The sequence below is a fragment of the Rutidosis leptorrhynchoides genome, chromosome 5, assembly GCF_046630445.1.
Source record: "Rutidosis leptorrhynchoides isolate AG116_Rl617_1_P2 chromosome 5, CSIRO_AGI_Rlap_v1, whole genome shotgun sequence".
In the NCBI taxonomy this organism is placed as follows: Eukaryota; Viridiplantae; Streptophyta; class Magnoliopsida; order Asterales; family Asteraceae; genus Rutidosis; species Rutidosis leptorrhynchoides.
The window spans coordinates 114,074,084-114,097,468 of record NC_092337.1 but is presented as its reverse complement, the minus strand read 5'-3'; the positions used below and the strand labels follow the sequence as shown (position 1 = coordinate 114,097,468).

The 23,385-nt window shown below is 31.5% G+C and overlaps 1 protein-coding gene and 1 non-coding gene across 6 annotated transcripts; one reads left to right on the top strand and one right to left on the bottom strand.

The window, feature by feature from the left end:
* The first annotated feature begins 12,292 nt into the window (after positions 1-12,292).
* Positions 12,293-12,364, top strand: TRNAD-GUC (transfer RNA aspartic acid (anticodon GUC)). Its single transcript has one exon. It is a non-coding gene; the product is annotated as a tRNA-Asp (tRNA).
* An 8,419-nt stretch (positions 12,365-20,783) lies between these two features.
* On the bottom strand, positions 20,784-23,368 carry LOC139848370 (uncharacterized). 5 transcript variants are annotated; one of them, XM_071838101.1, is made up of 6 exons: positions 22,848-23,368; positions 22,119-22,367; positions 21,920-22,011; positions 21,711-21,780; positions 21,209-21,277; positions 20,784-21,110 (listed from the first exon to the last, which is right to left on the bottom strand). In XM_071838101.1, the coding sequence occupies exons 1-3, from the start codon at positions 23,022-23,024 to the stop codon at positions 22,006-22,008; spliced, it is 432 nt and encodes a 143-aa protein (XP_071694202.1). In that variant the 5' UTR covers positions 23,025-23,368; the 3' UTR covers positions 20,784-21,110; positions 21,209-21,277; positions 21,711-21,780; positions 21,920-22,005. The 5 variants fall into 5 exon arrangements, with proteins under 5 accessions (XP_071694202.1, XP_071694203.1, XP_071694204.1 ...); XM_071838102.1 differs by having other exon boundaries at positions 21,952-22,011; XM_071838103.1 differs by having other exon boundaries at positions 22,181-22,367.
* Positions 23,369-23,385: the final 17 nt, after the last annotated feature.

Here is a 23,385-nt window from a genome sequence, read left to right as displayed (position 1 = left end):
GCGGTTGGTTCATCCTTTCGATTGAGGTGTTTTCAAGAATCATGAAAGGTTTGAACGCAGATTGTAATCGTCAAAATACAAATGAGGTTTAAGATGAAATCAAGTGGAAAACTTGAAGAATTGTTTAGTTTCATATGTTATAATCAATATTTTAATTCATTTTAATTGTCCAATGTTGGTAGTCCACAGTTAGCAGTCTACAGTTAGTAATTCAATAATTCATATATAGTTTAATATATAATATTCGAATTAATTAATACGTATCGTAACCTGTTATATACATGTCTCAGACTCGATCACAACTCAAAGTATATATATTATTTAGAATCAACCTCAACCCTGTATAGCTAACTCGAACATTACCGCACATAGAGTGTCTATGGTTATTCCAAATAATATATATAGATGACGTAGATATGATATGTCAAAATATTGTATACCTGTCCCGATTTATTCGACGATATTTAAAGTGCGTAAAATAAATAAAAGAAATTAAATGACAATAAATAAAATTGCGAGAATTAAAATTACGATAAATAAATTGCGATAAATAGAAGGTAATAAGGAATTAACATTTACCTAGGAACAGTTAGCTAGGATTTCTTCAGCGTGGATTCTTAACAAAGTTTCTCATAGTTAATTTGTTTGTTTCTAACAAATTTTATTTTGTCAAATGTTTTCTTCATTATGCCACTTGTTGGATTTTGATAGATCAAAATCCAAATAAGAAATTGAATGAAAATGGTTATTCTGTGGTGAACGAATACGTATATCGGTGGATGTAAGTAAGATAGTAAATGACTGTTGAATCAAATTCGAAGAATGTATAGTGTAACTTATTAATGTGAAATCTAAATATTCCTCGGGTATTACCTACCCGTTAAAATATTTTCACCATTAACAGTTTGTACAAAGAATTTTTAATTACATTCTTTATGAAAACATATATACATATATATTTTCTTCCGATGTAATCATGGATTTAATGAGTCAATATGATATTAACTCATTTGATTTACTGTTAGGTCAAGAATATATAATCTCTAAAACATTAAAGATTACATAATCATTATGTCGAACGAAGATAATCGATGTAGAACATCATGTAGAACGATGATTATGCTCGAGGTATAGATTGTGATGTTGAGGCGTGTGTTGTTGATGGTACGGGTGCTGTTGCTGGTGGTTCTGTTAATGTCGGTGATGCTGCTGAAGCTGGTAAATTTTGCACCATAATCTCCAAAGCCACTACTCGAGTGCAAAGCTCGTTGACTTCTTCGATTACTCCGGGATGATTGTTGGTCGGAACAAGTGGATGAATAGGGTTCAGAATTTTGGATATCATATAATCATTGAGAGATATCCTAGAAATGAGGGTGAATATGGTGTTTCAGATTGGTTCGCCGGTAAGTGCTTCAGGTTCTTCACCAATAGGTGTAATTCGGTTGGTTGAAAGGATCGCCTTCTTCTCGTCTCCATTGATTAAGTCGACTACGAACTCATCAGATGAATTGGGGATGGCTGATTGGTTGATTCATTCTGGTGACACTGCTTTCGGAGTTAGGTGAACATCCAAGTCGGAATAGCTGTCGGGTTCCGAAGAACTTGACTAGTGACGAGTTCCATTTCGTACAATTGATTATAGGATTTTTCGATATGAAATGATTTCCGGCTATCAACTGGTATTCTAATTACATAGAATATCTATATACAGAACAGAAGATTTCGTAGATTACGGAGGAATTTACAGAATATGTCAGGCAAAGTTTACAGTAACAGATACGTTAAGATATGAATTAGTATATACGCTAAGATATGAATTTTGTCTATACACTATTCATGCAATCAATGCAATAATATGTGTCTAGACTAAGAATGATAAGTATATTATTTCCAAAAAAAATTGATAAGCAAAACTTTTGATATGCAGACACGGTCGAAGTTCAGACTCACTAATGCATCTCATCAACTATCAGTTAGACACACTAATGCAAGACCTGGTTTGCTAAGACCACCGCTCTGATACCACATGAAGTGACCCGTCCTAATCCATAAGGACGAATACAATAACATATGATTACATCGCGAGGTATTTGACCTCTATATGATACATTTTACAAACATTGCATTCGTTTTTAAAGACAAACGTTCATTATATCGAAAGTTGACAGACATGCATACCATTTCATAATATCCAACCTATAAATGATCAAATCTGTCATTTACTTAATAATAATCTCTATTGAATTCAACGACTTGAATGCAACGTCTTTTGAAATATGCCATGAATGACTCCAAGTAATATCTTTAAAATGATCTAATGCACAGCGGAAGATTTCTTTCATACTTGAGAATAAACATGCTTTAAAGTGTCAACGAAAAGGTTGGTGAGTTCATTAGTTTATTATAATCAATTATTTCCATAATATTAATTGACCACAAGATTTCATTTCCATTTTTCATAAACATCATGCATGCATATAGCAATCTGCATAAAAATTATTCATATGTTGAACACCTAGTAACCGACATTAACAAAATGCATATAGAATATTCCCAAAACAGAAATCCACCTGTATTAATAACTCGAAGTACTAAAGCATACCATTTTCTAGTATGGGAGGAGTTAGTGCCCGTAGATCTACCTTTAGGATTCGCGTCAATTAGGGTGTCTGTTCCCTAATTCTTAGGCTACCAAGCTAAAAGGGTGATATTCGGTATTCATAATCCAACATAGAATGTAATTTCGAGTACTTGTGTCTATTTTGTAAAACATTTATAAAAGCAGCGCATGTATTCTTTTAATCGAACAAATATATATATATATATATATATATATATATATATATATATATATATATATATATATATATATATATATATATATATATATATATATATATATTATTAGTGATACCATTTTTATATCAATAACTTATATTCCATTATATATTCATTTTATATATTAAAAATATAAATTTAGTTATGTTATATGTAATAAGTATATATATATATATATATATATATATATCATTTGTTTGTTAAAATATTATTTTTAATAATACTGATATAATATTAGTAATGATAACAATATTAATGATAATTCTAATATTAATAATAATGATAATACTAATAATGGTAATAATACATAATACTAATAACTAAAATAATAATTTTACTGTTAGTGATAGTTATGATAAAAAATTTAATAATAGTATAATAATAATGGTACTCATGATAATATTAATAATAATACTTATAATAATGTTTCAAAGTTGTGTTATACGTACATATATAATCCATGATCTTAAATAGATTTCATACTTATTCCTAATATTATTTATTGTCAATACTAATGATGTTATTTCTATTTATATCATACTTATCGTACTCATAATCCTAATATCATCAAAAATCTTTATTATTACACTTACTAACTCTTACATATATTCACTAATTTATAATAATAATAATAATAATAATAATAATAATAATAATAATAATAATAATAACAATATTAATGATAATAATAATAATGGCAATAATGATAATAATAATTAATAATAATTTATTGATATTAATGATAATAATATTTCATTTTTGCATCATCGCTTGATTATAAGTTTAATCATCTTTATAAACATATTTATATTTATAATATATATATATATATATATATATATACACACACACACACATACATACTAGGTTTTTGAGCCCGTACGTTGCACGGGTCTGTAAAAAACCGTGCAGAAAAATGTAATTTACAGTTTATATTGGTATGTAAATAGCTATACTACAAAATAGAAAAAATATAAGAATTATTTAAGAGCCCGTGGTGTTGACAAATTTAAAAAATTCTTTTGAGTTTAAGAGCCCGTGGTGTTAACGCATTTCATATTGGTATGTAAATAGCGATACTTAAAAATTGAAAAAGTATAAGAATTATTTAAGAGCCTGTGGTGTTGAAAAATTCTTAAATATATTCTTTTGAGTTCAAGAGTATGTGGTGTTGACAAATTTTAAAACTGATATTAGTAACTTAACGTCTACACTTTTTCATGAAAAATAAAATATGTTCATAGAAACAAATACGTGTATTTGGAAAAAAAAAAAAAAATAAGTTGTAGTCCTAATCTGTGAATATGAAATTTGTCCCATGAAGTTAATCTTTTTGTATGTATTTGATTTTATTTAAATTAATCAAATAGTTAATGATATGGAATGATAAATAGTAAAAATAGGAAAAGATACTAAAAAACCATGCAAAAATTGTAATTTGCAGTTCATATTGGTATGTAAATAGCGGTACTAAAAAATAGGAAAAGATACGAATTATTTAAGACCCGTGGTGTTGATAAATTTTAAAAATTCTTTTGAGTTTAAGAGTCCGTGGTGTTGACAAATATTTAAAATTTATTTTGAGTTTAAGAGCCCGTGGTGTTGACGAATTTTAAAAGTTCTTTTGAGTTTAAGAGTCTGTGGTGTTGACAAATTTTAAAAGTGGTATTGAGTGGTGTTAGTAACTTAGCGGATGCAATTTTTTTTATTTCTATCCATTAATATCTTTGTAATAATTTATATATAAATATAAATTATATACTACGAATTACGTAGTATTATTTATTAAATTTAATATTCTAATAATTAAAACATATCATAAAATAGGTATATCATAAAATATTGATAAGAGGATGTTTGAAATAAATATAGTTAAATTAAATATAATGCTTAGTTCTTTGAATTGAACCGTTAATGTTTAGTTCTTGATTTGAACTGTTAATGTTTACACGTCCAACTCAAATATACGGAGTAATAATTTACTGACGTACAAAGTATCATGTTGTAGAATTGAATTATATAAATATTACGACAAGTTATATATTATGTAAATAAATAATTTGTTAATAATAAATTATAGAATCCTTTCCTTATATCATATGATAGATACAATATACATATAAACATCCATAAATAACTTTTAACCACAATCAACAAAAACTTTTTGGTTTATATATATATATATATATATATATATATATATATATATATATATATATATATATATATATATATATATATATATATATATATATAATCATAACTTTAACTAATAATTATCTTCACTTATTCATTACCATAATAATAATCATAAATACAATAATGATAATAATAATAATAATAATAATAATAATAATAATAATAATAATAATAATAATAATAATAATAATAATAATAATAATAATAACAATAAGTTGATAACTGAACTACCTTTAAAGGCTCAAAAAAAATACTAAACTGCCTAAGCCGAGACTCGAACCCACGACCTCTCGAATACCCGCAAACACACCAAACCATCCAGCCAATTCAACTTTTCTGTGATTTTACCCAAGGAAATAAATATAATCCCATTTATTATTCTGTTTCTTTTCTTCTTCTTCTTCCTTATAAATTTAATCGGCCATTAACACTCAAATCAACACAACATCGCTTTAAATACTTCAAACAATCCTTAACTAATCAATATCAAAGTTTGTATTGATTTAAAATGAAACACAAAAATATATATATATATATATATATATATATATATATATATATATATATATATATATATATATATATATATAAAATGCTGCTGTGTTACGATACAAAAGAGAAAAAAAATTTGATTTTCAAATTGGAGTACGTCATAGAAAAAGGTTATAACACAAATTGTGTTTCAAATTACTCCTAAAAACTTTAGCAATCGTCAATTTAACAGAAAATTCCAAAACAAGTTCGAATTTTACAAAGAACACTTCGTTGACTTTTTGAATTCGAAACTTTGTGTCACAAATTTAGAATCGATAGACAGAATTGAAGTTTGAAACTTTACAAGTAGATTATATAAACGATTTCTAACAACTCTGCATTGTTACTTTTTGAGAATTGATTTGAATTTGGTATTTGATAAAAAAAAATACAGAGGTACCGAGCTTTATTTTTTCTTTATAATTTGGTTTACTTTCGATTACAATTGCAGAATGTGACATATATAACGAATGATTTTTGTTTGTAATCAAGATTGAAGTGGACTTGTAACCAATTCCAACCAAAAACAAAATTTTGTAAAGTGTGATTGACAGATCGTACACCTTTTCTAAATTTTTTATAATTATTATTAATAAATAAATAAATATATTAGTAATATTAATACTAATTAATAATCATATTAATAATACTAAGTAATAATAATAGAATGACTAATCATTAATAAATGTATTATTAATAATAACAATTATATTAATAATAATAATAAATAATAAAGATACTAATAATCCTAAAAATTATAATAATTATATTATTATTGATAATGATAATAATAATTGATTGTATTAATTTCTATTAATAAATACTATAATAATAATGATATTCATAATAATAATCTTGATAAAGATAATAATAATAATAATAATAATAATACATAATCATTAATAGTAACTAAAATCGTAATCTTACTACTAATTACGATATAAATAATGATAGCAACAATACTAATAATACTAATAATAATAGTAGTTATATAACAGATCAATTGTATCAATTTTCATATTTATATATTATACAAAATAATAATAATGACACTGTTATTAATATTAAATACTTATTCTATAATAGTAGTGAATGTAATGATAATATTAGTAAAGGTAATAATTAAATGCATTAAATTTCCTATCTATATATTATCTATAATAGTATAACTAATACTGATATTAATTATTAATATTAATATTATCATCAATAATAATAATGAAAGTAATAATAATCTTATTATAACAACTATATTTTAACTTGTAATTACTTTTACTATATTAATATTACCATTTTATAATATTTTGAATATTTAATATTTATAAATTATATATATTACAATATATATAATATTACTTATGTATTGAATTCACACACACACAGACACACACACATACACAAACATATATATATATATATATATATATATATATATATATATATATATATATATATATATATATATATATATATATATATATATATATATATTCATTTTAATAGCACTTAATTATTTTGTATCTTATTTTACATATCTAATTCTAATGTTTAAATTATATTTTATAATTTCAATTTATTATATATACTTACATTTATATATATATATATATATATATATATATATATATATATATATATATATATATATATATATATATATATATATATATACAAACAATTTTTTATGAATCGTCGGGGATAGTCAAAGGGTAATTGAATCCATGTAAACAGTTCAAAAATTTTAAGACTCGATTCAACAGACTTTGCTTATCTTGTCGAAATCATATAAAGATTAAGTTTAAATTTGGTCGGAAATTTCCTGGTCGTCACAATTACACTATAATTACTCACTAAACTCTACTTACTAATCATATAATGGATAATTCACAAGCATCCGCTTCCGATTCCGCTTCTGTTGCAACATCTTCACAACGTGATACCAACAACGATGTTCGTATGATCAAAAATACGAGTAGAAAAGGTGACGTTTGGTCTAATTTCAGCTTGTGCGTGATGAACGATAATCAAGAAAGAGCTCGTTGTAAGAGATGTTTTAAGTTCCTAGGTGTTTCAGGTAACTCTACGTTAAGAAAACATCTTGAAAAAAAGTTGTAAAGGAGCCGTTCAAGAAGACCCGACACAACCTACACTTGGTCGGGATGGTTCGATTTTTTTCTACGATCAAGAAGCTCTTCGTGAAGATTTGGCACGGTTTGTCATTCAACAAGTGCTTCCTTTCAACCACTTCGATAATCCAAAGCTTACGGAGCTAATTCGGAACCGACTACAACCGCGATATAATAATGTAAGTCGTACTACTCTAAGACGTGACGCTTTTAAATTATGGAAAAAAGCTAAAAATGATATAATTGAAGGTTTTCGAACATATAAACATAAAGTTTCTATAACTTGTGATGATTGGACCGCACCACACGGAAAGGCAAATTCTTATTTAGCCGTTACCGCTCATTGGTTTCATCCCGATTCGTGGCTATTAATGAAACGGACTATCGCTTTTAAATTATTTGCTTATCCGCATAATGGTAATAATTTAAGAAAAATTATACAAGACACTTTGATTGAATATAATTTAATCGATAAAGTTTTTACTATTTCGCTAGATAATGCTTCTAATAATACTAGCGCCATGGATATGTTAAAAATACGAATGCAACCGATTTTAAATGGTGCGTTTTTACATACACGTTGTGTTGCTCATATTATAAACTTGGCCGTTCAAGATTGTTTAACTTATTGTAGTGCGTTAAAATATAAATTTAGAAATTTATTAGTAACGATATATCGTACGAGCAACGAACGACATAAAAACTATAAAAGTTTCGCTACCTTGTAATGGCACTTGGTTAGGTCTTTATTTTGATAATAATACTAGGTGAAATTCTACTTGTCTTATGTTTGAAAATATACTACGACAAAAAGAAACTTTAATCGGTTTTAATAATAGACTAATTAGAAAGGGATATTCCGAACCGATTGATAACGACGAATGGGATGACTTGGAAACATTAACAAATTTTTTACAAGTTTTTAAAGAGGCAACGACAAAAGTTTCGGGTGTTTATTACCCAACTAGCTCACTAGTTTTATAACAACTTTATATAATGACGGAAAAAATTAACGAATTTGTGAACTCAAATATCGTATTTTTAGACAATACCGTTTTTCACATAAGAAAAAAACTAAAAAAATATTTTGGAACAATACCTAAAGTTTTTTTATTTGCGGCCGCACTTGACCCGAAAATCAATTTTAATGGAGTGGAACTTTTGATGACAACAATATACCATAATTTGGATTGTATTCAAGGTCCCGAAGACGCCGAACCCAACTATATAAGCAACCAAATATACAAATTTAATAACACCTTTGAGCAATTATTTTCAATTTATGTAACAACTTATGGTCAACAAGCAAACCCAATTGTTGACCAATTTGAGAGCGGATCATCTTCTCGAAGTGCCCGAGACCTTAATATTAGTCTTTTTAACCAATTACGTGAAGACGCTTCGAAACGTGCCCGAACATTGGCACCCACAAGCGAGTTGGGAGATTACAAGATTGGAAACTTTGCACTAAACATGAATCCCGATCAATTTCACAACTTTGATGTTTTGGCTTGCTGAAAAACAAAAGAAGACACCTATCCAATAATATCCGCTATGGTTCGTGACTTATTAGCCGTTAAAGCTTCAACCGTAGCTTCCGAATCGGCTTTTTCTCTTAGCGGTCGAATTATTTCGGAAAGAAGGTCAAGACTTACCCCCCCCCCCCCAAGCCGTGGAAGTATGCGTATGTTTGAAGGATTATTTGGACGGGGTAGATAGGATACAAGATCAAACGTCATTAGAATGTCCGTTAGATAATGACGTTGAAGATTTTATAGAGATGGAAGAAATGGAAGCGGGATTATCACCTTCATCAACCGAAGGAAATACCGAGACCGAAGTGGAGGAAGGTGAATATGATCCCATTAACATGGACGAATATATTGCAAATTACCAACGAACATTTGCGGTTGATGACCCCGAATTTGAAGCAAGTAAACAATATTACGAACGACGAAGGCAAGACGAGTAATGTATAATGGGTGATGGCAATGCCGAAGCTCGATATACTTTGCTCGCAATACATTATCGGGTGATGGTCATGCCGAAGCTTGAATAATGTATTAACTTTTGTATACTTATAGTTGTAACTTGTATCGTTCAAATAAATGTATTGTTATTGTTATTTATATTATTTATAGTGGTTAATCATTTAAATAAAAATGTTGTTATTTATATTATTTATAGTGTTAAGCGTTATAAATTATAATTATATTATTTAATATTTATAGTTGTTTAAGCGTTATACCTTTTGTTTATATTGATTATATTATTGTTGTTCAAAAGTTATAAAAATCGAACCGGTAAAAATATAACCGGTAAAAATCAAAATCTGACAAAGATCTTAGCCCGGAAAAAAATCCGGTCGAGATCCGAAAACAATCCGATTCCGAAAAAAATCATAAAAAATCGACCCCGAGAACCGAATCCGGAACCAGATATGGAAAAATCCGGATTTTTTTGTCCGATTTTTTTAAATCCGGATCCCGTTTTTGTGCATCTATAGCCATGACGAAGGTTTATTCATTTTTGATCCAATGGGCATTTCAAGATAGATGGATGGTAGAGATCCCGCTGCACATCCTAATCGTTTGGCAAGTTCTTCCACATCCACTTTATTTACCCTGGTGCCAAAAAGATTACTTTTTTGAAATTTACTTTTCGTCCCGATAACTCTTCGAAGAGCATTTTAACAACTTCGCAATATTAGAAGCATTTTTGTTATATTTTTCATTTAGGGTGCATTTGATACAGTTTTACCTTGGTTAAATAGACATAAACTCCTTCTTTGATATGTAATAAATAAACATAGAAAAACCTAGAAGCATAATTAATAAAAGTCACAAAATATTTCTTGTCCTTCAAAGTAGGATTTGCATGTAAATCACATAAATCACTATGAATGTAGTTGTATGTCAACGGGGTCCCGTGACACCACTAATTACAGAATTTTTTTTGCAAACGATTATTAAAATTTTGCAGGACACCACTAAATATAATTTTAGGACATCATATAACAAGTTCATAATTTTATAATATGAGCTACTAAAAATATTTAAAACTAGCTCACTTATGATTTTTATAGTACGAGACACTAATAAATACTCCATCGTTACCTAATTTATTGTTGAGTACTTTTTGTTTCAAATTAATTGTTCATTTCCTTAAATAGATAAGAATAAGATCGTAAAGTTCTTTTATACCCCTTACTTTATCGTCTAATATATAAGTATAATAACAATATAACAATAACAATAATAATATTGCATGTATTATTATTTATTTCAATTAACTTAATTACTTTAAAAAATTTTAGTAACTAAAAATAATACACACTCCATCCCATCACAATGCCTACATAACTATTTTAAAATGTTTCATATCAAGTGTTCACTTTTTATAATAACCAATCTGAAGAGATTATTCTGAAGATAAAAGATTTATGTTTGGAGAAGAAATGAAGTTAGTGAAACTTTCTAAAAATGTGTGCAAAAAATAAGTGGATATCTATTATGACACGTAAGTAATATTATTTTAATTCAGAACATTAAATAGAAGCTCAAACATGACACTCAATCACACCTTCACTATTTTTACTTCAAAGTTCCAAATAAACTTTGAACATAACTTGGGATTGGCGCGTTACCACACCTACTCTTATAGATTTAATTTACAAGATGAGTTATAAATTGAAATTTTGGATCTCAAGTGATTCAAGTCTCGAATTTCGCAAGCAGATGAAAGTTAATAATCTCTTGCATTTTTTAATTAGTCGTGAAATGAAAATATTGATAAGGTTGCTTTGCGCCCCTAACGACGTGCAACAGGCTAGCGTTTCATGCATTTACGAAGTGTTCAGTATTCTTTCAGTGACCTCTTTGTTAGGGAATAATATACTTATAAATTATATAGTGACACCCTGCGAATGTCAAGAAAATATTCCTTTCGATTCGTTAACTCTTATGTTATGAGCTACGTGTTAAATTTAGAACACGTATACTTAATGGTATTACAAAACATATCATGATTATATAGCTTAGTTTCATTTTACTAAAAATATATATGTTGAGTTTTTCGTATTATTCCAGATTATTATATAAAATATACGTTTTTTTTTTAGGTAAAGAAAATATACGTTTTTAGGAATATGATATTGACAAAACTCTTTTAAAGAGTCTAGTAAAGAACACTGTATAGTTAAGCTTTGAGTGTACATAAATACCTTTATATTAAAGAACGTGATTGTGGAGTTGAAGCAGCGAATGGTGCTGGACGAACATTATTTTCTATGTATTGCGAATGATATGTATATAAAGAATTTTACGTGTCATGATCTCACGATATGATATAATTTCTATATATAAGCGACTGTTAGTAAAATTTTAGCGCGTAGTACTTTGCAACCAATTTTTTATTTTTTTATTTTTTTGACCTGGGTATCCAAACGGTCAACTTGACTAATATTTTTTTTTTTGAAAGGCGGTCAACTTGACTAATATGTATTTGGATTCCAATTAATATGTACTTTGCAACCAATGATATATGTATTTGGATTCCAATTAATATGTTAGATGTAAATAAATAGACATAGGGTCGTTGTAGTATAGTGGTAAGTATTCCCGCCTGTCACGCGGGTGACCCGGGTTCGATCCCCGGCAACGGCGTTTTTATTATTTGTTGCTATAACAATTCAACTATTGAATAAGTATTGGGCTTGCTAATAATTCATTAATTCAGCTATTGATTCAATATTGGGCTTTGGTAGCCTGACGACACAATACAGTCTACTTTTTATATTTGGACTTGCCCAGTTACTATCAAGACTCATATTACCCAAATTTTAGAATGTATCATGAATTACACAAATGAAAAAATTACGCCGATGGTCCATGTGTTCAAATTTGATACTTATATATTTAATAAAATTATTGGTGCAAAAAAAGTTGCTTAAATATTATTGTGTAAAGAATCAAAATAAACAACTTTTTTTTTTTTTTGAAAGGCAAGTAAAATTTTAATATAAATAAAAGAAATACACGAATTACACTAGCAAGTCGCTAGAAAAGACACAAACCGCACACACGCACACGAGACCACAAACAAACTCACGAATAAAACTCACAAAACAACAAAGCTCGGAACATTAAAGGGACATTAGCACGAAGACACTAAAAAACACCCGACGACAAGTAAAGGAGACTATGAATCTGAATCCGATGATGCGCAGGAGGAACAACATGAGCAACAACCAACTTCATCAGCGTCCTCATCCGAATCTTTCATCACGTTCTCGATAAAATATCTTTCATGCCAACGAAAATTTTCCCGACGTCGTCTACGTTTCATATTTCTCCTTCCCCAAACGTGTTTAATGAAATGACTTTTAATCAATGGATGAATTTTTCTCTCCTTAACACGAAAACGAGCAACCGTGGTCACGTCGTTGGGTGAAGTGTTACGCGTGCAATTTTTAAAATTAGAATTCTCTTGTGACAAAATATCATCAACATTGAAAGGTCCACTGGAAGGTCCACTGCATGCAAAATTTTCAAACACAACATTATCTTTTGGCAAGAAATCTTCTACGTTGGGACCCGATTCATGCGCATGGGGAACAAAAGCATTAGACCCTTTGGATTCCTCAACATACACATCATTTTTTAAACTATCACATGCATTACACTTTTCTTTTTCAATATCACCTACAACCACCACTGAAATCACACCCTCTTTAATGTCACACGAAGACCAACAAGGATTAATATCATGAGACTTTTGAATTTCTGAAAATTCTTCACCGGTGACTGGTTCCATAGTCGGGAAAAGATCCGACGAATCACGATTTTGAGCACAAACCCGACATCCGATTTTTTCATGAGATGTGGACACATTAATACTACCTCCGGTAATCGGAGTAGTTCCATTATTACTACCTTCGGACACGTTACAGAAAGAACCACCAGGAGGCCTGATCTCACCTTCTTCCATTTCGTCGCAACTCTCTGCAGTTTGTTCATCCACTGGAGTTTCGTTGTTTTCCTCAACAATGGGTCGATTAAACTCGTCCTTGTATACTGAATCCGATTTCTCACTTGTTGATTTCTTTCCTTCACCCGAAAGATCGTTATTACCCACGGATTTATCAATGGTCGGTTCCGATTGGAAGCCTCCATCATCGATGTCGACTTTAAGCTTGTTTATTTCAACCAGAGTCCAAGATAGCCGGTCATTGTTGAAGCTAAAAACAAGGTTATGATTGCTTATCGAATCAGGAAGGTCGAAAACAATCCATTTACCTCCGATTTTTATCTCAATGTGATTAGGGTTAGTAATCTGCGATACTTTGGGGGAATGGTTAGAACCTGCAAGTGATTCTGCAAAGCTCTTCCCATCCCATCTTGATGTTTTCGAAGATCTCAGATTCCAGGGGGCCGGAGGGAAGTCTTCGAAGCCGTCGATATTCAATTTGGGATCTTGAATTTTACTCGATGAATGCTTAACAACATTCCTCTCCAAAGCTTTATAAGCACGAATCCATCTACCATCGACTTGTATGGTGTTTAACACTCTTGCAAAATAATCGATATCCAAAATGTCTTCAAAACGAACATACCCGAATCGTTGGCCACTCGACAATCTCTTACGTGCAAAGTACACATCTTTAAGTGTCCCGTATTTCTCGAAGATTCTCCGACAATCATCACGAGACCATGTCTCCGGAAAATTGAAGATTAAGAACGAAGTAACACGAATATCACTCGACTTTGAGAACAAAAAGCCGTTTGGCTTCGACATGGAGATTACATCATCCGCCAAAAAATAGGGCGGAGGAGATGGAGAAAAGGATGGCCGGAATGGATGGTGGATAAAACGTCTGTATGTTACAGTGTAATGAGTGGTTTAAGTGTAGCAAAATAAACAACTTACCATGTAAAATTGTAACAAGCTTTTTGATTATTTCAATTGATTGATTATCTATCTATTACATAATATAAATCGTGAACATAAATCCTATGTGGCATTTTGATTATTTCAATTGATTGATTATCTATCTATCTATTACATATTATAAATCGTGAACATAAATCCTATATGGCACTCCTTAATTACTCCTTAATCTAAAATGCTAAGGTGTAATATCCTTGATTAATTACAATTAACACTAATTAATCCTCCGTCCACAACCTTTTCTCTCCTTCCCGGTCATCTTCTTCACCAAACTTTTTTCCGATCTGGTGATGGTTTCTCAGATCTAGAGGTACTGTTTTTTCAGTTTACACTACATTAAATCCATATTGTTTGAGTTAGTCGGTTTCACAAAAAGAGAAAGCTTGTTTAATCACCCACTTATCTATTACGGAATATTGTATTAGAATAGATGATGGATTTGATTCTGGTATTTTGAGTTCTAAACAACTTTCACATTCTGACTGCCGTTTCCATCCTTTCCGGCCAGTCTCCTGGCTGACGATGGTATGACCCATATGTCGAAGCCCAATGGCTTATCGTCTTCTTCGTCGTGTGACTCTCGAGTTACTTCGTTTTTGATTTTTAATTTCCCGGACTCTTGGACTCGTGTTGATTGTCGGAGAGTCTACGAGAATTATGGTGTTCTTACAAATGTTTATTTCGCTCGGAAGAGATTGTCGAGTGGTCAGCGATTTGGTTATGTTCGTTTTGAAGGTGTTACCGAGATCGATTCTTTTACCAAGGTCTTGAATTCCATCCAAATTAATGGTCGATGGATTCGTGCCTATAAGGCTTTGGAAAAGAAAAATGAAGGTGTTGAAGGTTCTCATTACAGTTGTCGTGAAAAGAAAAGGGATGACCTTCCCTCCTGCAGAAATCAAGAGCCCTTCCCGAACATTAATGGACTAGAAGACTTTCCTCCGGCTCCTTGGAACCGAGCCATCCCATCTGCAAATCTCGATCCCAAGACGTTGCATTTTCCTGCTAATAGTCGAATAGAAATTAAGATTGGAGACAAAATTTTCGAGTTTAACCTACCTGAGTCGGTGAGAAATCACAACCTTGTTTTTAGCTTCAACAAAGATCGTGTTTCATGGACGTTGATTGATGTTAATGATTCTCCGGTAATGGCTGATTGTGGAGATGCCTCGATGAAACCCCACGACATCTCCAGCGTGGGGGATTTGAAACCGTCGAGTAAAGGGAAAAAGGATGTCTTTCAATCAATGTCGGATAAAAACTCTAATGTGACGAATAAAACGATGACGGGTGTGGGTACAACTTTTGAAACCAGCGATGTAGTGTCTGAACAAGATGAAGATGGTGTTGGGTCAGTAGAGGAGGTAGCTGACCTTGAAGATGGGGAATTCATTCCTTCTCCGTCCGATGGGTTTTCGGCCTCTGTCTCCTCACCGGATCTGGTGCCCGACGTTTCTCCGGTGGTTAATGATGTGCGGTTTTCGAGGATAGAGAAAGAGGAAGATGTTGAGTCTTCCAACATTGGTGCAGGTTTCAAGGGCAGGCGTGAGTTTGAATGTACCGAGGAATCTGTTTCAGCTGCCCCAATGGAAGTTCAAAATCACATTGGCATTGGGCCTGATCAAAGTCTTAATGGGCCAGCTCCGATTAATAAGGCTACGGTGGGATGTGCTAATTCAAACGGGTTGGACCCTCCTCAAGATGTGTTTGATAATGTTTCGGGTGACCCTAGGTTAAATGTGAGATTTTGTGTCGACTCAAATGACGTTATCGCGCGTCAATCGTCTACTGTTGTAGCTCATTTTCGGGGTAAGAGAAAAAATGTCCATCCCCTGATTAAAGGTCATTTCTTTAAACATGTGTGGGGAAGGAGTAATATGAAGCGTAGTAAACGTTGGGAAAATTTTCGATGGCAGGATCGATTTTTCATAGATAATGTGATGAAAAATTCGATAGAGGACGAGGATGGAGATGATTGCTGCTCATGCTGTTCTTCCTGTGCGTCCTCGGAGTCGAATTCTTAGATGATCGTCCTGTCGTGTTGTGCGTCATTTTTGTCCTCGAGATGTGTGTTTTTTATTTTTTCGAGTCCTTAATTGTGTGGGTTTTTTAGTTGGGTGTAGTCGTTGGATGTAGTCTCGTGATTTTTGTTTCTAGCTCCTGGCTAGTTTCATCTCGTGTATTTTTCATATTTAATAATATTATCTTGCCTTTTAAAAAAAAAATTTAACACTAATTAATCAAACGAAAATACGTGGACTACATATTATAAATCGTGAACATAAATCCTATGTGGTACTCCTTAATCACTCTTTAATCTAAAATGCTGAGGTGTAATATCCTTGATTGATTACAATTAACACTAATTAATCAAACCAAAATACGTGGACATGCTAAAGGGAAATTCACGCAGAACAATTTTCGACGTCTTTCAACCCTAATTCATCTGCTACAATACTCAATTACATTCTCTCTATCCAATTTCTAAAGCCTAAACCAAGCCCAACTACAGATGTTTAAATCATCGGCGTTACATCCATCGTCTATATCGGATAATGATGTAGATAACATAATTCTTTTGATTTTTGCAGATCAACTGTTACATATTATAAGTCGTGAACATAAATCCTATGTGGCACTCCTTAATTACTCCTTAATCTAAAATGCTGAGGTGTAATATCCTTGATTAATTACAATTAACACTAATTAATCAAAGTAAAATACATGGACTACATATTATAAATCGTGAACATAAATCTTATGTGGCACTCCTTAATCTAAAATGCTGAGGTGTAATATCCTTGATTAATTACAATTAACACTAATTAATCAAACCAAAATACGTGGACATGCTAAAGGGAAATTCACGCAGAACAATTTTCGACGTCTTTCAACCCTAATTCATCTGCTACAATACTCAATTACATTCTCACTATCCAATTTCTAAAGCCTAAACCAAGCTCAACTACGGATGTTTAAATCATCGGCGTTACATCCATCATCTATATCGGATGATGATGTAGATAACCTAATTCTTTTGATTTTTGCAGATCAAATGAAGATAACCTAATTCTTTGATTTCTGCAGCTTTAAGCATCAATTGTAGATAACCTAATACTTTTGATTTCTACGTTATAGATTAACCCTGTTTTCATCATATCTACAAATGGAGATACCCTAATTCTTTTGATTTTTGCAGGTTAATTCTTTTGATTTTTGCATGTTTAAACATCGAAGATTCCTAAACGTCGATCATGGAAAGTGATTTACTGAACTATTAGTAATTTTGAATATTATTTCATTCGAGTATTATTTTTAAAGTGCGTATTATGATTAGAAATTCGTTCTTGGATAATCTACAACTATTCATTTGAATTATGTTGCGTTTCTTTGTTCAAAGATTTACGTTCATTTGTAATTATATTGCATTTGTAACATGTTAGTCATATAGAGATAAATGTCCAAAAGTGTAAATATACATATTCGTATTTGAGGGTACACCGGACTTAGCCATGTCTGATTTGGAGAGGATTTAATAAATGTGATCGAACCCGACCGATTTTCCTTTATTTGTTGCTTATAATAATGACACACAAAAATCCTCCATTGTATATGAGTTATTCGGTTCCAATTGGTTGGTATAGAAATACATGAATTTATTCAACAGTATGTATCAATGTTGACTGAACTTAACAACAGTTTAATTTCACGAATAATATTGATATTGATTGATGACTTTATGATTGCAGATCTTGCCACTACTTACTAGGAGGATCCAGCTAGACCTCTTTGGTGGTTTCCTACTGATGCAGGTGCGTTAATAATTCTTCAAGGTTACATCTTGTAATTAGTATTGCTTTGAGGGATGAAAGCAAGCTAACAAGCAAGATCATGAAACACCTTTTAAATTGTGTACTTTGATCAAATGATTATTTTGCGTAGCATACAATAGTAATTGCTTACAATTGAGACATATAAAGAGAAGTGATTCAAGTTAGTAGATGTAGCAATTTTGACACATTTTCTCATGAGTGTGTGTTTCGGATTACGCATTATTTCTACGATATCATTCCGGTAAAGCCACAAAAATTAGGTTATGTATGGAATATAAAAATTTTATGTACTTACATTATGCATTAATGTTATACTGAATTTATGGTTTTTGTTTTTTTTTTTTAATTTGGATGTAGATGTAGGTGTGTATGAAGATGTTTTGTCTATGGGTTTGATTTATCAGGTTGTGTCTAATGTAGCTGGTTCTAATATGTCAGTTGAGTGGAGTGACGAATCTACTCTTCATGGTTAGTGCATTTGTTACTGTCTGTTTTCTTTCTTTTCTGATTGTTTTACTTTTTTGTTATTTAGCTGTAATTTGAATTTAGTTTATGTTTGAATTCCTGTATTTACTTATGTTAGTGTTTTGTTGATTTGGTAGACTTATGGAGGTGAATTGATAATAAAATTACAGCCAAAAGGAAGAAAAGGGTTGGTTTCAACTATTTGAATAGTTGACCCATATGATCAAAAAGTGTCAAAATGGGTAACGGTGAATGTGGAGACGCCCCATATGTCGAGTTAAGCGAGTTTAGAAGTTTTTGTCCCTTGAGAATGATTTTGGGTATAATGGTCGTAGTGGGAAATTATGACACATATAGGTCATAAGGATATATTTTGACCAGTATGTGGAAATTTTGAGAAACGGAAGTTGTCAACACGTTCAAAATATCATTTTTGGGTTGTGAAATTAATTTGGTTAGCCTAGGTCTGTTGGATTGATATTTGGGTCATTAACAGAAGATTCTTAAGGTTTTAGTAAAAGTATCAATAATGACTCTCAAGCCTATATTGCGGGTTCGTAAGTTGAAATTGGTACTGTTTTGGTAATAACAAATAAGTGGGTTATAAAGTAGACCCGAAATGCTTCAAGATTATATATAATATGTTTGGGTTTGTCAAATTTAAACGGGTTTTAGATTGGTTTCAAAACGTGACTGATCTGTTGAACGTGCTGTACATGGCTGCACGTAATAGCTGCTGTCAAACTTTTTAGATTTTTCGTAAACCCATAACTTTCAAACCGTAATTCTGCTTTTGACAAATAAATTGTCTACTGAAAGGTGAGAAATTCCACTTGCTAACGGGGATAAATCTTTTCATATGACAGCTATCTCAAGATGGGCTCCCTACAGGGATTAACCTTGCATATCGAGGAGTTGCAGTCAATACGACTAATTGCCCATTTTGTCACTTAGAACATGAAACTACTAATCACTTTTCAAAAATGTTATTAGGCACTTTTCAATTTTTTTTCAGTATGTTATCCAACTCTTGGTTATGCGTTTAGTTTAAAAAAGCGTACTTAACGAATTCACCCACAAAAGTACCTGTGCCAATGAATATATGATATGGTTAATTGCTATATCATTTTAAGATTCTCGATCTTTTGCGAAAGAGTCCCCGTGCAACGCACAGGCTCTTAAATCTAGTTATTAACATAAAACATGTCTTATTTAACCACACATGCGTGCTTGAGTGACCACCGAGTTTCACAATAAAGCACACCATCCAGGTCAATTTCTGGATATGCCAAATTTTTCAAAAAATGGAGTATGACTAGAGGTTGCGCATAATGCGACCCGGTACCAGGTCTCGCGCTCGAGGGCTTGATTACCTAAGGTTTTACCTTCTATGAAGGAGACAATGTGCTCGTTCATATGAATGTTTCCTCGCTTACTAAAAAAAAAAAAAAGTCTTATTTCTCAATGATTGTCCATAAGACTATCAATAATTCTCCATAAGACTATCAATAATTCGTATTGTTTATATATACATGCAATATTTTTTTGGTAATCTTCTAGAACAGATGACCTAGCAATATGGGAGAAGTCCATCAACCAAAAAGTTACGTGTTCAAGCTTCATGAGAGATATGGATATATACGTGCGATGTACATATAGTATGCGCAGTAAACAATGACGGAGTCAACAGGGGGCTTGTGCAGTTGTGTGTATCCAACCTCCCTCAAGTAGCCCATACACTGTATTCAGTCCACAGTCCATGATTCAAATGGGTGTTAATGTTGGGCCTATCTATATATAAAGTGTTAAATATATACATTTATAGGCAATAGTCCATCATTTGTAATACTAGTGTGTAATGCCCGTGCTTTGCACGTCATTGAATGTTCATTCTCGGTACATGGTTAGCTGATATTCTATGATGTAAACAATAATAAAATCTAAGAGTGCAAAGCTATGCAAATGTAGGTAAATTTTTTTTATATAGAAACAATAGGAGTAAACAATTATGGATAGAGCCATATGATCCATGAAAAACAGTAAAACAGAGGTGTCTTGTTGCCAAAAGAAAAAGGTGATATTTTTTTTTGGGTGAAAGTGAGACTTGTGGAAGTGCTGCTTCTGTGCAATTGATGTGAGATGGAGGCTTCGCTGCCCAAAATCACTGCAAAAAAAGTAGTTGTTAGTCAGGTGCAATAAAGTGTAAAAAATCTGCCGAGTCAAGATTCCTAGTTTCGCCATATAAAAATTCTGCTGAGTCACCTATTGAGAATGAGACAACCGGTAATCCGTTCTTCAATCTCATTGAGTCATTTCACTCTCATCTTTATCCTGAAGCAAAAATCCATACATCACACTCATCAGATTTTATTATTTTAGTGCCCTTCAGGCAAAAATCTATCAATAGTCACCGTTTAAAAAAGTGCAACATTTGTTTGCAAAAGATGTGATCGTCAAGTGATGAAGTGGAAACAAATTCCATTTAAGGGTACTTTAAAAGTGAGTTTTTATGAATGTTGATGTGATGCAGATAAAAGACAGTACCAAAACACATTTCAAAAGATGGTGTTTGGATTAAAATTTACTGGTTCAAGTTAAAGTAAACAGATCACAAATATTTGCACGTGTTTAAAAATCTCATATTACTCAAATTAAAAGAAAAAGGTGAAATTTTTTTTTGGGTTAAAGTGATACTTGTGGCACAGTGTATGTAGGATGTTGGATACAATGACAGTAAACGTGGGCAAAATTTTGCATAAAATACCTGATATAATAATGGGATGCAAATGGTACTGAAACGAATGTACGGTGATCAGGTGCTCCGTATCATTCACCTGTTGGGTTTCAAAGGATAAGAAAATGTATTGAGATTTAGATTTAAATGCACAAATTAATTGATAAATAATCGTTATATTGAAGTGAGTTACTAACGAAACTAATTCAAGGATCATATAAACAGTATGTGAAACTTACATGGGTAAGAGAAATTAAAATAAGTCGTTTACTTGTTTGTTACAGGGTCGGTTTTGTTGCTGCGCTACATTGGCTAAATTAGCCAATCACATCTGCAGTGTATTCAACAGGTATATTATACCATTTGTGAAATATATAATGGTAACAAATAAGGTAAAAATTTATATAGGACGTTATTAACTAAAATGCCACCCGTGACCTTGAGATCTTCATATTCAATGCAGCTGTACGGATGATGGATGAAACCAACATTGTCATTACCTGCCTGTCTTCGCAAATAGGTGGAACCTTGCAATTCAATCATCAGTGGGTTGGCCTTCAAGATACGGTACTCCTCTTTGTTTTGTATAACTTGGAAGTTTCCAATCAAATAAACACATCCTTCTATTAGCCTTGGGATGAAACAATGAGCAATGTTATTCTTAGCAGTGCATTGGAAAACATTCATCTGCGGAAAATGGTCGAAAGCAGGTGATGATCAATCTATATATATGCAAATACACCATTCTGATCAACAATTAAAATACAAAATCAAAATTTTGATCAAGACCCGATATACTACTTCAAATTACAAACCACCCCACCTTGAGATTTTGTGAAAACATGAAACAAAAAAGCAACTAATTTCACCTGATGAATAATTTGAGAACAAATCATATGGAGAGAAATTTATATGATAATTTAAAGGGTGGTTTTGAAGGATTATATATGAAGATTATTGATTAATGAGATGGGGAAATATACGATTTACATAATATATAATTATGGTTTACACATCACTTTATTTATGTATTTGTGTACAGTAAAAAAATTCTATAAAATAAAAGAGCCTCAAGGGAAAAAAGAACGACATATAAACATGTATTTCATCATTTCTGCATCAATTCTTAAAATGTTTTAAAAAAATTAATAAGTACCAATTTTATACCTTCTTATCTGAAACAATGAAGTCAGTACTCAGGTATTTTCCATAAGCAGTATATGTGTCCCAACATCGACAAACCATTATCGTGACTTCAGCATCCTTCCCTTCCTCGAGTTCATCAAGATCCATATGCGCCCTTTGTTCAACCAGTGTTGGTGGGGTTTCAATCGATTGAGCCATTTCAATTTATAGCAACGATTTTGAATTCCAATTTGAAGGAAGGAAGTGTTTGTGTGATTCATGTTTAGTGGGGATGAAGCAATTTATAGGAAGGAAGGAAGGTGAATAACGTATGGAGGGATATGAAAGAGATGGGAGTTACAGGATCTAAAGGGTTGCTATTAATAAAATGGGTGTTGGTTGTTTGTAACTTATGGCTGCTATACATATGTCGGCGATGGTTTTCCAGTGGGAAGGCAACGATCCGACAACGATCGATATCGATTGAATTTAGGTTGTTGGGGCCATATGGCGGTGGGCTGGACTGGTTTGCGGTACTAATTTTTGGGAGTGTAATGGAGAAGATGGAGGGATGGGTTAA